Raw genomic sequence first — 12,614 nt, 5'->3', positions numbered from 1 at the left:
CTTTTTTCTTCTTTCCTCTTTTAACTTGACATGGCCCGACAGCAGCTGCGCTCACACATATGCAATGAACTGAGACACTAACAAGAACAGAGGCAGCTGCCTTGCACTTTTCTACTGCATTAACGTGCGCACAAGTGCAACACACGAAGTGAAAAAGGCCACGGCGATACAGAAGAGTGCTACGAATTTTTTTTATTTTTTTTTTTTACTTTGATCGTCTAAATGTGTGTGCGTGTGTGTAGACCTGCTACACCTCTGCTCTCTGCTGTGTTTTAGAACATAAAATCAAAGTGGTTAGAAAGGCTCAGTTTAACTCAACCTTTATCTACATTACTTCACCAACTATGATATGAACAACAATAAACTCATGTCTACTTTTGAGAGTTTCTTGAGCAGAAGAGACTCTGAATTAGAGTGGGAGTTTTCTGATGTTAAATATTCTAGTTCCCATTTTGTTCAACCCTGTTCTATTGCCAGTATCAACACAGTTAATCATTGAGCTGCCAAATACAGACCAGGAACCCACCCATTTCACATACTGTGAAAAAAAAAAAAAAAAAGAGATCTGTTTATATGCAATACACAAGAGCCCACTGCATCAGAAATGCATTCAAATGAAAGAGGAAACAGAACACACAAACACTTGATTCATTTCTTTCGTTTAATTCTGGTACATACAATACCACAAAATCACAGTATTTAGTGGATGGCCTACAGTCTGAAAGCACTACTTGAGCACCTACGAATCTCAAATGTGTTATACATGTGAAGCCCATTTCTGCAAACACGAACATCTTCATGTCACAGTTGAGTAAAAAAAAAAAAAAAAAAAAAATAGATATCAATCCTCCTGTTGGGTAGGAGGAGCAGACATTAGAGCACAAAACTGGCGTGCAAGGCTGATAGGTTATAGGTCACTTGGTTTGGCTGGGTGGTGGTGGCAATTACACTGACAATAGACGTATCGACATTAATCACCGGGGTTTCGCTTTGCAATCACACTTGTCTTGTGGTCACCGAAGTCTGGGAAACAAAGCTGCAGGACTGTCGACTGGTTTAATCTTCCCCTCCGCAGAGAACCAGCAGGGTTTTACGGTAGTCTCCCGAGGTGTCGCCCTGGACGCAGACGGAAAGCACACACATGACAGCGTCTTGAATTCATGGAAAATGCGTTTTTCACAATTTTTGACGTCTGCTGACATTTAGTCATCACAGATGTGACACTGAAAAGCAGGTTCACACGGAGCAGTGGAACAAGTCGTGAAATCGAGAAAAATCAGGAGTGATGAGTGGAGTTAGATCAGCTGACAGTAATAGACAGGGATTTTATAACCATCCTCATCACACTGATTATGCGAGGCAAAATTCTTTTAAAGAAATAGTTCCTTACCTGGGAAACTACACTCATTTGCCTGTGTATACGTAGTAGCACTTTCACATCTGTACGCTAAATGTGAAACTACACGGAGCAACTGGTAAGCTTAGCTTAAGGAGAACTAGTAGCCGGTCAAGCTACGACAAAACCCACACATGAGACACGCAGTCAGAAAATTTGTAGCTTCAGAGGTTTCAGTGTGTCAGTTTACTGTGAGGCCGTGAGAAATGCATGGATCTTCTAGCTTGAATAAAGGAAGGAAATAAGCCGAGTTGAACTATTGTGCATGTCTGTACATTACTTTAAATTGGCTAATTGTCAAATAAATACACAGAAGTAGAGTGAAACAAATTGCTCAAAGCAGAATCTCTGTTGCAACATTATAAACTGCCTCGCTAGACCGATCTACACATCTCTACGAGCTCACTGTACAAAAGACCAACTCTTTCCACTACATACACACTTCAGAATAAACACTATACAGCAATCCTTGCTGTTGCACAATCTGATAATTTTTCTGCCAAAGCCAATTCAGGGCACCCTATACTTGCTCGTCTGTATTGGTGTCACGGTGATTTCATCTGTAAGTTATTATAGAACTGCTCTTAGGAACTTCCTGTCTCTGCAGCAGATATAGAGAGGAAGTTAAGCATGCAAGGGAATTTCCTAAACAGCTGAGCAGTAGCCACAGAACCATAGTCCACCGCAGGAAGCTATAGATTACCGTACCCCACCACCCCACCACAGCAGCAGACACAGAGCGGGACAAAGACAATGAGACAAAAACTCCACAGAGGCACGCAGGTCACATGCTAGCACACAAAGCAAAACAACCGGGAGGGTTAGTTGACGAAGCTTTGAACTTACGATCATAGTCTCTACCTGGATAAATTCATGGAGGGAGACGTCGTGCGTTTCCTTGAACTCTTTGCGAATGTTGAAAAGGTCAATCTCGCTACGAGAGACCATGATGCGGATCAGCGCTCTGTCGTCTGTGCCGAGGCCCTGCAGAACAAGATCAATGTGTCTTTGTTTATTCTGATTTAGTTATAGAAGCAGCTGCTGTCTGAGAGCTCTTAGTGAAACAGAGGAAGGAACACAAAACCTAAATATATTACATGCACCAGAAAATGTGACCTCATCACTTGTTTTGTCTGGCATCCAGTGCCCCGGCAGTAAGTACCTTCATGGCTTTGTACAAACGGTCTGCAAAATAAGAGGGCTGGTTCTTCACACTGCAAACTGAAGAGGAAAGAGAGGGCAAGAAAGTACTGAGAAACACAGAATCTGTCAGCAATTTCGAGTGCAGCAGACCTGAAAGTAAAATAAAGTGGAGCTCCAAGTCATAGACAGTCGTTACCTATTGCATAAAAGGCGTTTTTCACATCTCCCGACATTTCCTTCTTGATAATCTGCTCAATGTCCTTGTTGGTGCATCTGACAAACTCCTGGAATACTGTGAAAAGCACCACGTGTCATCGCCTATCACAGGCCAAATCTTTTTCAGCTGAAATTCTAAAAGTGCTACATTTGTAAAGATCAGCTTTGACTACCTCTCCTGAGATGGGGGAAGCTCCTGGTGCACAGAATACTCATGAACTTCATCTCCATGTCATCAGATTCTGCGTTGCATGCATCGGCAAGTTCCTGGTAAGTTCACAAAGAGCAAACGCGTGAACCCAAGGTTCCATGTCATGTTTGAACATCTTACAGGATGCACCAAATCACCTGAGCATCTGCATCAGCTCTTTCCACATCTGCAGGGCCTTCTTCTCTTGCACCCTGCACATGGCAGACATCAGTAGTTTTATGTAAATGAATAAAGATGCTAATTTTCTTTTTTTTAAATGACATCATAATAGGAAATGTTTTGAAGTTATTACACAGACTTTTGTGCTCTCTGCCACTGTCAGCAAGTCGCAGCAGACAGCGCAAACCAGACTGCAACCAGTGAGTGGGCGTGGAAATTAAACACAGTCAAAGTTCTCATGATGATGATGAGCTTTACCTGCACGAGAGAAACAAGGATGCGACAGAAGTGGCCTGATGTGTCTGACTGAATGGCTTCTTCCAGAGTCTTTTTATAGCCTGCAGAGAGGCGGCAAACGATAAGTTGCATGTGGTGAAAAAAAAAAAAAAAAAAAAAATCCAACAAGGAAGTGACTGTTTGCTTTGTGGACCAAACTCACCTTCCTCATAGGCCGCATTCATGGCTTGTATTTCTGCGTTGCTCCTGGTTACCAGGATCTCGATCAGAGCGTGCTCATCTGTCCCGGCCCCCTGTTAAAAGCATAAATTTGTGAGCTCTTCCTCATCATGCTTCCTCCTCATGTGTGCTTACGGTATCTATATAATATCTATATAAAAAAAAAGTTTTCCTATTTTAGCTCCTATTTCCATAATCTACATTTGCATGTTTAAACACACTTTCCTAATCTTGTGCTGATGCCTGTGAGTCAGCGAGGAAGTCCTTTGTAAAATCTAAAGGCTACACCGGACATATTCAGCATACCTTTTACCGGCAGAACAACTCTGAACTGTAGACCAAATAAGCCAATTACAAATTTCAACTCCTAAAACGATAAAATCGGGATGCAAAATTGTGAAACACAACTTTTTCACTTATCTCTCATCAGTTCAGAGTAAAGAATGAGTCAGATTTGCTGCATAAGGAAATTCTGCCATTTGATTAGCAAATACTTTCTGTGTAATTGCTAGGACATCCAGGCGCAACACTATTCTGTGAAAAACAGTCACAGCCTGGGAAAAGCTGAGTTAAAAAAAGAAATAAATACATGAAACCAGGTTATGGTTATGGTTATGGTTAACTCCTACGTTACCTCCATTGCTTTTCTCATCATTTTGGCATCAAACTCTGCTGGGGTCAGCATGAGACCAATGATCAGTCTCTCCAAGTTCTTTGACAGTTCAGACTTCAGGTCCTTCATCAGATCCTGGACGAACAGACACAGCGATGTTTGTTCTTAGAAAGTTGTCACAAAGCATTGATGGAGGTCAATTAAATATATTTATTTTTATAATTTGTTGTTGGATTCAATCCCTAGCCATTCTCACCCTTCCCAGTAGGGATTTGAAGGCCTGTCTGATCTCCTGCCTCTGTGCATTGCTTCTGTGTGCAACAATGTCAATGATTGCGTCTTCATCTGTCCCTGTGGTCAAGAGAGAGGAAATGACATTAGCTTCGTGAAACTATTCCTCCAGCGTTGAGGAGCTTTATTGGGAAGGTATGCATACCGAATCCCTTCATAGCTTTCCTCAGGGCTTGAGCATCAGCGGCGGGGTCAAAGTTGGGCGCAGGGCGAACTGTAGGTCTTAGCTGAGGTAGTGGAAATGGCAAATGTGGAACAGTCACATACACACAAACATGATATGAAGTGAGATTGTGTTTGATACACACTACATCATGAGGTTAAAACTATAAACACAGCAGAGCATGCAAAATAGTATGTTTCACACAGTGGTTTGTTGTTCAGATTATTTAGCTTATTACGATAATGAAACGGCCTAGTTTTCCGATCTCCTGACATTTGAGGGGGTGGGCGCCCTCTGGAGGTTAAAACTCATGACATTACCAACAATGAAAAGGTTGCTGAGCTGGAAAACAGCTCAGTTTTGTGAAACAGCCTTTTGTTGACAAAAAAACGCGGAGAGCTGTTTGACATTCACCGCTTGCTAGGACAAAGCGTAGCAAACGGTGGCTCGCAGAGTGCATTATAACAAAAAACTATTTGTATTTCAGTGACGAGCATTCTGATCATATCCACAGTTAGACAAAGCCTTCACTGTGCAGACGTGGCGTTGTTATCAGCGCACATTTGTGGCGCTGCCAGAAGCAAATCGTTGCAGGGCCAGCAGGTAATCAAGATGCAAGGCGGTGGCAAGTCAAACATGCAGTGACACTTCTAGTGTGGGAGTGGATGGGGCCCAAACCTGCACTTTGGTCATGGCACTTAATTCCCACATCTTGTAGGCTATCTGAGCAGCTTCAGGGAAGAACTCTCCTGCTAAGCTGTAACGAACAATTCGACACAACATGGCACACTCAGCAAAGTCAAACCCTCAAGCGGAACATACTGGATAGGAGAAGATGAACTGTTATGAAATAGACTCTCTGCTAAAATAGATTTTCTTCGCTTTAAATCTGCAATCGAGTATCAACTTTTACTTTTCACTGCGTCACTTCTGAAAAGTGGTGCTTTACCACCCCCATCTGGTTAACCCAGGCTTTTGTTTGCAGCCATTCTGTTACTTACTCATCATCCCCTCCACACAGGTTTAGCAGAGTCCTCTTGTAATCTCCTGATGTGTCGTCCTGGTTTCCATACATAGCATACATATTAGTAGGGTACTATGTTCAAATGTTAAGGGCATAACAAATATTTGTGCTTTTTTTCTAACCTTAATCATGTTATAAAGTGACTTCTCGTATCTGAGACGGAAACACTCCCGGATGTCTAACATGTCAATTTCAGAGCGAGAAATCATGATCCGGATCAGAGTGTTGTCAGCTGTGCCGAGACCCTGGAAGTTAAGAAGACAAGTCATAAGGAATATTTATGGAGATGTGCCCATAATGAGACAATTCTTTTAAAAGCTGCTCTGCAATATGAAGTAAAAATATAAATGTCATAATAACACTGCTGATGAGTCATATTCTGTCTACACATATAGTGTTAAACCAGAATGAATGACTTCTTGTTTACCTTCATTGACTTGTAGAGACGCCTGGCAAAGAACATGGGTACGCTCCTGATGCACTGGACTAGGAGAAGATATCAGAAGCAAGTACTGTGTTAAACTAACAACAAGACCTGTGTCCCTGTGGAGTGATACTTTAACTGTATTTCTTACCAACAGCGAGCATCAGGGTCTCAAAGTCTCCGGACAGCTCGCTCTTGATGCTGTCCTCGATGGACACTTCTGCAATCTTCTCATATGCATCAAAAACTAAACAAACAAAAAAAAAGACAGGAGAAAGGGAGTCCAGTAAGTAAATAACTAACTTTATTAGCAGTTAAACATTCTTTCTTCCTCTGCTAGCTAGGAATTCCCACAATTACACTCTGATGTCAGCTTTTAGTGCACCATTAGGACCTGAGACACTTAAGGTCACGGTGAGAATCTCACTCGGATGCCTCACTGTAGTGTTAATATCCCTCACCCATGCGGAGATGGGTCACACTCCGGCTTCCCAGGATCATGATGAATTTGGCCTCGTCTGTGCCCCACTGCTCTTCTCCAGCTGCATACAAGTCCTGTGTGTGTGAGGGGGTGAGAAAACACAGATAGCATGAGGCAAAAATAACAGAAAAAGGTTCAGGGTTGTCTCTGGAGGCATGCCTTGCTGAAACCAATGAATTAGTAATCAACATGTGGTTTTTAGCTACAGTGTTAATTTCATTCTTTTATGAAGTCAAAAAAAAACCCCAGCAGCCCTTTTTTATTACTCACAAAAAGTTCACATTCTTACTTGTGCATCCTGTTCCACCAAGTCTGCATCCACCACTCCTGACTCATCTCTGGTCCCCTGGAATCATCAAATGATCAGTCAGCGTTTTCAAGCCACTGTGGCTAAATGGGAGGTTTTTACTGTCATTTCAACCATATATAGCAGGGTCATAGTGAGATAAGAGGACGTTCCTCCAGGACCATGGAGCTACACGGAGACTTAGGACTAAGGAAGTACAATACAAGGGACTGAGCATAAAGTGCACGTGTGCAAGCTTATGCAGATGATACACAACACTGAACTGACCTGAAGTAAAACAACCAGCATCTTCTTGAAGTGACCCGAAGTGTCAGCAATTACATCCTCCTCCATGTCACTGCCATAACCTGGAGATGAATTCATCAGTGTAAACTTATGATGGATACATTTACAACATTCCATTGCTTAAAATTTATGTCTTATTTATCAGGCCTTACTGTCTTTGTACGCGGCCACCATGTCATGAATCTGTTGGTTGTTTCTAGACGCCAGGACTTCAATGAGACATCTCTCGTTTGTTCCAGCTCCCTTAAAAGAGAAAAAGAGTATAAAGTTAAATATGAAATTGCACCTTCGTCCCTGAGTATGACTTGATAGAGAGTGTCCTACTTTGAGCGCATCATGGATTTCTTTGGCATCGTGGTAGGCCGGGGTCCTCATCAGGCTGACGATGAGACGCTCAAATTTTCCGGTAAGTTCATACTTCAGGTCTTCAATCAGGTCCTGGACACAGATCATCAAAGTATATATTTACCAGAGTTATAACTACAACTAAAATTTGAGTGTTTATTGTACAACATGATAAACATGATCCACATACGTATATTTACATATGAGTAAATATACATACCTGTCCAAAGCTACATTTGTATGCCGAGACGATTTCCTGCCTCTGTGCGTTGCTTCGAGAGGTGACCAGGTCCAGGATGGCCTCTTTATCACTACCTGAGGAACACAAAGCAAGATGTTTTTAACAAAAACATTATCCCAGCCTGAGCTAACTGTCACAACTGCTATGAGAAGAAATTCTTCACATGATAATTCAGCTGACAAGAGAAAAGGATGAAAGACGACCTTTAAATAAGGTATCTACATGATCTAAACTCACGGAGGAGGGAGGCACTCACCGATCCCTTTCATAGCATTGTAAAGTGTCTCGGCGTCAGCGGTGGGATCAAAGTCCGGAGCATCTACTACTGTGCCTCTGAACACCTGCAAGATGAACCAGTGTTAATGAGTCCTTCAAGGTTGTTTAAAGGTATCCCGTCGACAAGGATGGGATTTGAACCCACTCGGCCACCTCGTCGTGGGATCATGGAGAATCCACACCTCTGTGTAGCAGGGATATACAAAACTATTTTCTAGACATTGCAAATGTAGCAGTGTGTCTCCATGTATCTCAACTGACTGACGGCCTACCTGGCTACAATATGTACCACACTTCAATAAGACTCAGCTGTGCTCCCCTGCGTGCTAATAAATTAGCAAATGTTAGCATGCTAACACACTTAACTAAGATTGTCACGCATCACTATGATATTTGTTTGGATGAGTTATTCTTGTGTCGCTGATTGAAGTTTCCAAGTTAAGCATGTCAACACCTTTGCAAATCTACTCAACCCTGGACTTGTTATTTTTGATGCCATTTGCCATATGGTACCGCAGGGCCTTCTTCCCCTCTGCTGTCAGGCTCTAAAACAAGGCCTACTCCCAGTAGACCCACAACTACATTAATGTGCAATATCTCTTACATATACATGTGCAATACTCCTTTCAATCTTAACTACATGTACATAAAACTATATTTTGCTTATATACCTGCTGTTTTTTGCACTGTCTGCATCACCCTGCCAACGGGAGATGTGTGATCATATACGTACATTTATGATTATAAGAATACCCGCCTCTTTACTTGAACACTACCTTGTTTGTTGTAATATAGCTTTTTATATACATATGTTTTGATATTTTTATATTCCATTCTTTAGTCGACGCATATGTGCACTGTGTACACTGTTTGTGATGTTGAATGTCTCTGCTGCTGTTAACAACGAGAATTTCCCCACTGTGGGATGAATAAAGGCAGATCTTATCTTATCTTATCTTATATAAAGGTGAATACACTTTGCTTTTAGGGGCATGTGTTTTCTCTGCAAGTGCATTGACCGAATTAACTCTTTCTTGCATGGTGTTTGCAGTGGGCTGGGTAAATGTGGCACTGGTACAGGAGGAGCAGTCAGATCAGCCATTACAGCAGCTGACTACTTGCAGCTGTCTCCCCCACAGCAGAACAGAGTAAAACCTGCTGTGTGTGTCTGTAGCCGGAGCATGCGTCTGTCACCAGGGAGAGTGGGTGTGCATGGAGTCGGGTTGCAAACAGGACAACTCTCTTTGCAGGTGTCTGACATGCAATAGTTCAAATATAATAATAAAAAAATTAGTACAAAAAGTACTACATATGAAGCTCTTCAATCAATAACCATATGATAATTACCATGCTATATGTCGTGATGAAATGAACTCCAAACTCCTGGTATGATATGAAAAAACCAAACACTCGAATTGCAGCTGCAGCCGTGGGGATTACTGCTGCATCAAGGCTTTGAGCCAAAATGTGTTCTCCACCCTTCTGAGGGGCCACTGCACATGCTCTGACCCTCTGCTTCACAGCGACAACCATCACTCTTCATCACGACAGCTGGAGAGCTTCACCCACGTAGCAACAGGGCCACAAACACAAGCCCCTAGCAACATGCGTTTTAACTACACTGATAGCATTTAGCATCAAGGGCCATGTGTGGAGTCCTGATGTGGATTTATTATCGTGAGCTACATTTCTACCCCTTCCTACTCTTGTACGTGAAGCTCGTTTCTTCTGTTACCAAGGCTAACACTAATGTGGAGATAAATCTAAGCAATCAATTCACCTCGAGAAAAAGGGATGCCTGCCACGGGTCTTAAATAATTCTACAAAGTATTGTCTTTGGAAAGATGCGTTCAGGTGTGTCTATCAAACGTGCAGGTAGCAATGACACCCTATACTGCTCCCTTTATGATGGGGAGGGCTCACATGATGGCAGCTGGCAGCAGGTGACTTCACTCTATCCACTCATCATTCAGCGGCAAACAAAACCGCTCGTATTCAAGATCGGGTGAGACGTTTGATGTTGGCCACTAACATAACGCAAGATGAGAGAGGTCCCCTTACCATATCTGTGGTTGGTCTTCTGTGTCAGCGTTGACTGGAAATCTGGAATTTTCAGGCCTAAAGAGAGTGAGAGAAATGTTTCAACAAAGCTGGACAGCAGCTTTACAAACATTACTTCACTGAAGGGATCATTCCCCTCTGCAGTGGGGGGAATTATGTCACACATGGTGACGATCCCTCCTCCTGTGAGTAAATTTCAACCGGGGAGGGAGGGGGGGAGTTCAGAACAGGGGGTTGTCTGTAGGCTGATGAACTGTGTGCTACCGTCTGTAACTGTGAGCAAGAGGGCCAAAAAAGGAATAGGGAGACCATTTTCTGTTTCTGTTCTGACTTGACCTCACATTCACGGAATGACACATCGGCCGATGGTATTTACATTAAGGAGAACTATGTAGACATATTTTCCGTGCTGCCATACTCTAAACTAAAACTGCAGCCATTCAGAAGCATAATATGGAAATCCAGGAGGAGAGTCCTGCTAACTTTCCCAAATTGAGTGAAATTAGAACCAGAGCACAGAATTACTTAATTAAGATTAAACTACACATATTAAACCGTGTATCTGTACAGATTTCTATATAGAATGTGGACTACAAAACACCATGCAGGTTTTAAAAGGTGTACTGTTCGCTTAAGACACCAGTGAAGCTCTCCCAAAATAGCACACACAGTTTAACTTAACGTCCGAATCAAGGTCTGGGGTGGATTGGGCCTCTGCATACACAGAGCCACACCCTTCTCTCATACCCACACTATAGAATAAACTTCTCAGTGTTTAAATTTAAGAATACATTTATTTATTTATTTGTAATTTAACTTTTCCCTGACAACAAAACTAGGCCATTAAGGATTTTTACGTCCATTTACACACTTAATTTAATTGCATGCGTCCCCATGACTGCCTGTCTTTCTGCAGCAAATCCCACACATTTAAAGTGCCGCATCAGCAAAGTTGTCCGGGTGAATTTCTGGCACAGCGCATCTTCTCCGCGCGTGTGTTTGACCTGCTGAAATCTGAAAGAAGACGGATCCGAACCGCAGCTTATAGCAGCTTACCTTCTCAATGCAGGAAGTATCGCTTTATTTGGGTGGTAGTGGTCCTGCTGTCTCTTGTCTGCCCCCGCTAACCTGGTCTCGGTCTGACTCCCCCGGTTAGATTCGTTACGTGTCCTCCGTGACGCAGCGAATGCGACTCTCTCGCGTAGCTTCTTGAAAGTGTGTGAATAGGCTGTGTATGTATGTGTGTGTGTGTGTGAGAGAGAGAGAGAGTGAGTGAGAATTTGAGAGACTGAATGAAACGGAACAATCTCTTAGTTTACGATTCAAGAAAAATATAATAAATGTCCATTAAGCTGTATGTGAGTATAAGATCTGGATGATTGACATTTGGCTCATTTTACGCACGTCATCATCTGGGAAGCACCAGCTATTCTTTCTGCATTTGTCCTCTGCACTCAAGTCAGAGAAAACAAGAACATGGTTAAGGGCAGAAGCTTCAGTAACGTGTTTCACCCTTGAGTCTGAATTTCTAAACTGTGTCACATGACTGTGAGTCAAGTTTGATTTTAACAGAGGGTAACTTGCTTGCACCGGTCTGCTCTATTTCTGTCCCGTCAGGAGTCCTTTCCAGTAAGAGAGAGGGGGGGAGAAGCCAGCATAGCAAAAAGGGGGAATAGGCTGGGGGTGATACGGAGAGAAACAATGTCAGCAAATGGAAAATGAAATTAAAAATGGATACTTTCGACTTGATTACTGTACTCCTGGATTTATTTTCTTTCCTTTAGTTTTGCATGTGGAAACTTTGAGATCACTGCAATCATTCATTCATTCATTCATTCATGACATTACATAAGCAGTGCAGTGGCAGAAGAGATGATGAGAAACTAGAGGTGACTTACAGGAAGCCCGGAGTATCACTGCCCCACATAGCACAAGCATGACTCAGTGTTTAGGCCTGACTAGAATCTGTCAAAGGAAACAGTGATATTCATGTCATTAATACTCGCTCTGGTGAACATTCAGTAAAGCACATTAGTCAGACAGATATTATGACAGTGATCGGGGAAAGATGGAAATGATCTCGACCAGCAGATTATTATTAAAGCCCGGAGGAAGAAACTTTGTTATCTTTCAGGTGGATGTGACCAAAAAGACAACGCAAAGAGTACATTCATAAAATGAAATACTTCAGTATGTGTCAGTATGTGTGTCATGTCTGCATCTGGGTTAATAAGTCAGTCAGCCGGCTGAGAGAGAAGAAATGTTGACCAATATCCTGAACGCAGCCTGCTCAGATGTGGCATATCTCTAATAAGAGCCCAGCTCCTGACAGCAGTTACCTGAAAGGAAAAAACAACAGAGAGGAAAGCCAACCCGTGCAGTCACAAACGATGACAGACAAGCCATTGTGCTACAGTGCAGGTGTTTTCCTATCAACAACAGTTGCTATTGTCCAGGCACACTTTATATGTAGAACATAGGTCTTCAACAGGAGGGGGTCACGGAGGTACTACAGGGCAAAC

At 42.5% G+C, this 12,614-nt stretch overlaps 1 protein-coding gene across 2 annotated transcripts; it reads right to left on the bottom strand.

Annotated features, from left to right (window-relative positions):
* Window positions 1-647: 647 nt before the first annotated feature.
* anxa6 (annexin A6) lies at window positions 648-11,319 on the bottom strand. Of its 2 annotated transcripts, none has more exons than XM_047585482.1 (25): window positions 11,149-11,319; window positions 10,093-10,149; window positions 8,012-8,096; window positions 7,735-7,829; window positions 7,494-7,607; window positions 7,322-7,412; window positions 7,152-7,231; window positions 6,867-6,923; window positions 6,558-6,651; window positions 6,248-6,343; window positions 6,100-6,158; window positions 5,795-5,917; window positions 5,650-5,708; window positions 5,327-5,405; window positions 4,631-4,712; window positions 4,451-4,545; window positions 4,216-4,329; window positions 3,565-3,655; window positions 3,384-3,463; window positions 3,104-3,157; window positions 2,929-3,022; window positions 2,736-2,831; window positions 2,559-2,617; window positions 2,243-2,380; window positions 648-1,116 (listed from the first exon to the last, which is right to left on the bottom strand). In XM_047585482.1, the coding sequence occupies exons 2-25, from the start codon at window positions 10,093-10,095 to the stop codon at window positions 1,057-1,059; spliced, it is 1,998 nt and encodes a 665-aa protein (XP_047441438.1). In that variant the 5' UTR covers window positions 10,096-10,149; window positions 11,149-11,319; the 3' UTR covers window positions 648-1,056. The 2 variants fall into 2 exon arrangements, with proteins under 2 accessions (XP_047441438.1, XP_047441439.1); XM_047585483.1 differs by having other exon boundaries at window positions 2,258-2,380; window positions 11,149-11,315.
* Window positions 11,320-12,614: the final 1,295 nt, after the last annotated feature.

This window comes from Mugil cephalus, chromosome 5, assembly GCF_022458985.1.
Source record: "Mugil cephalus isolate CIBA_MC_2020 chromosome 5, CIBA_Mcephalus_1.1, whole genome shotgun sequence".
In the NCBI taxonomy this organism is placed as follows: domain Eukaryota; kingdom Metazoa; phylum Chordata; class Actinopteri; order Mugiliformes; family Mugilidae; genus Mugil; species Mugil cephalus.
The sequence above is the reverse complement of the archived record's forward strand: the minus strand, read 5'-3'. Positions and strand labels throughout refer to the sequence as shown.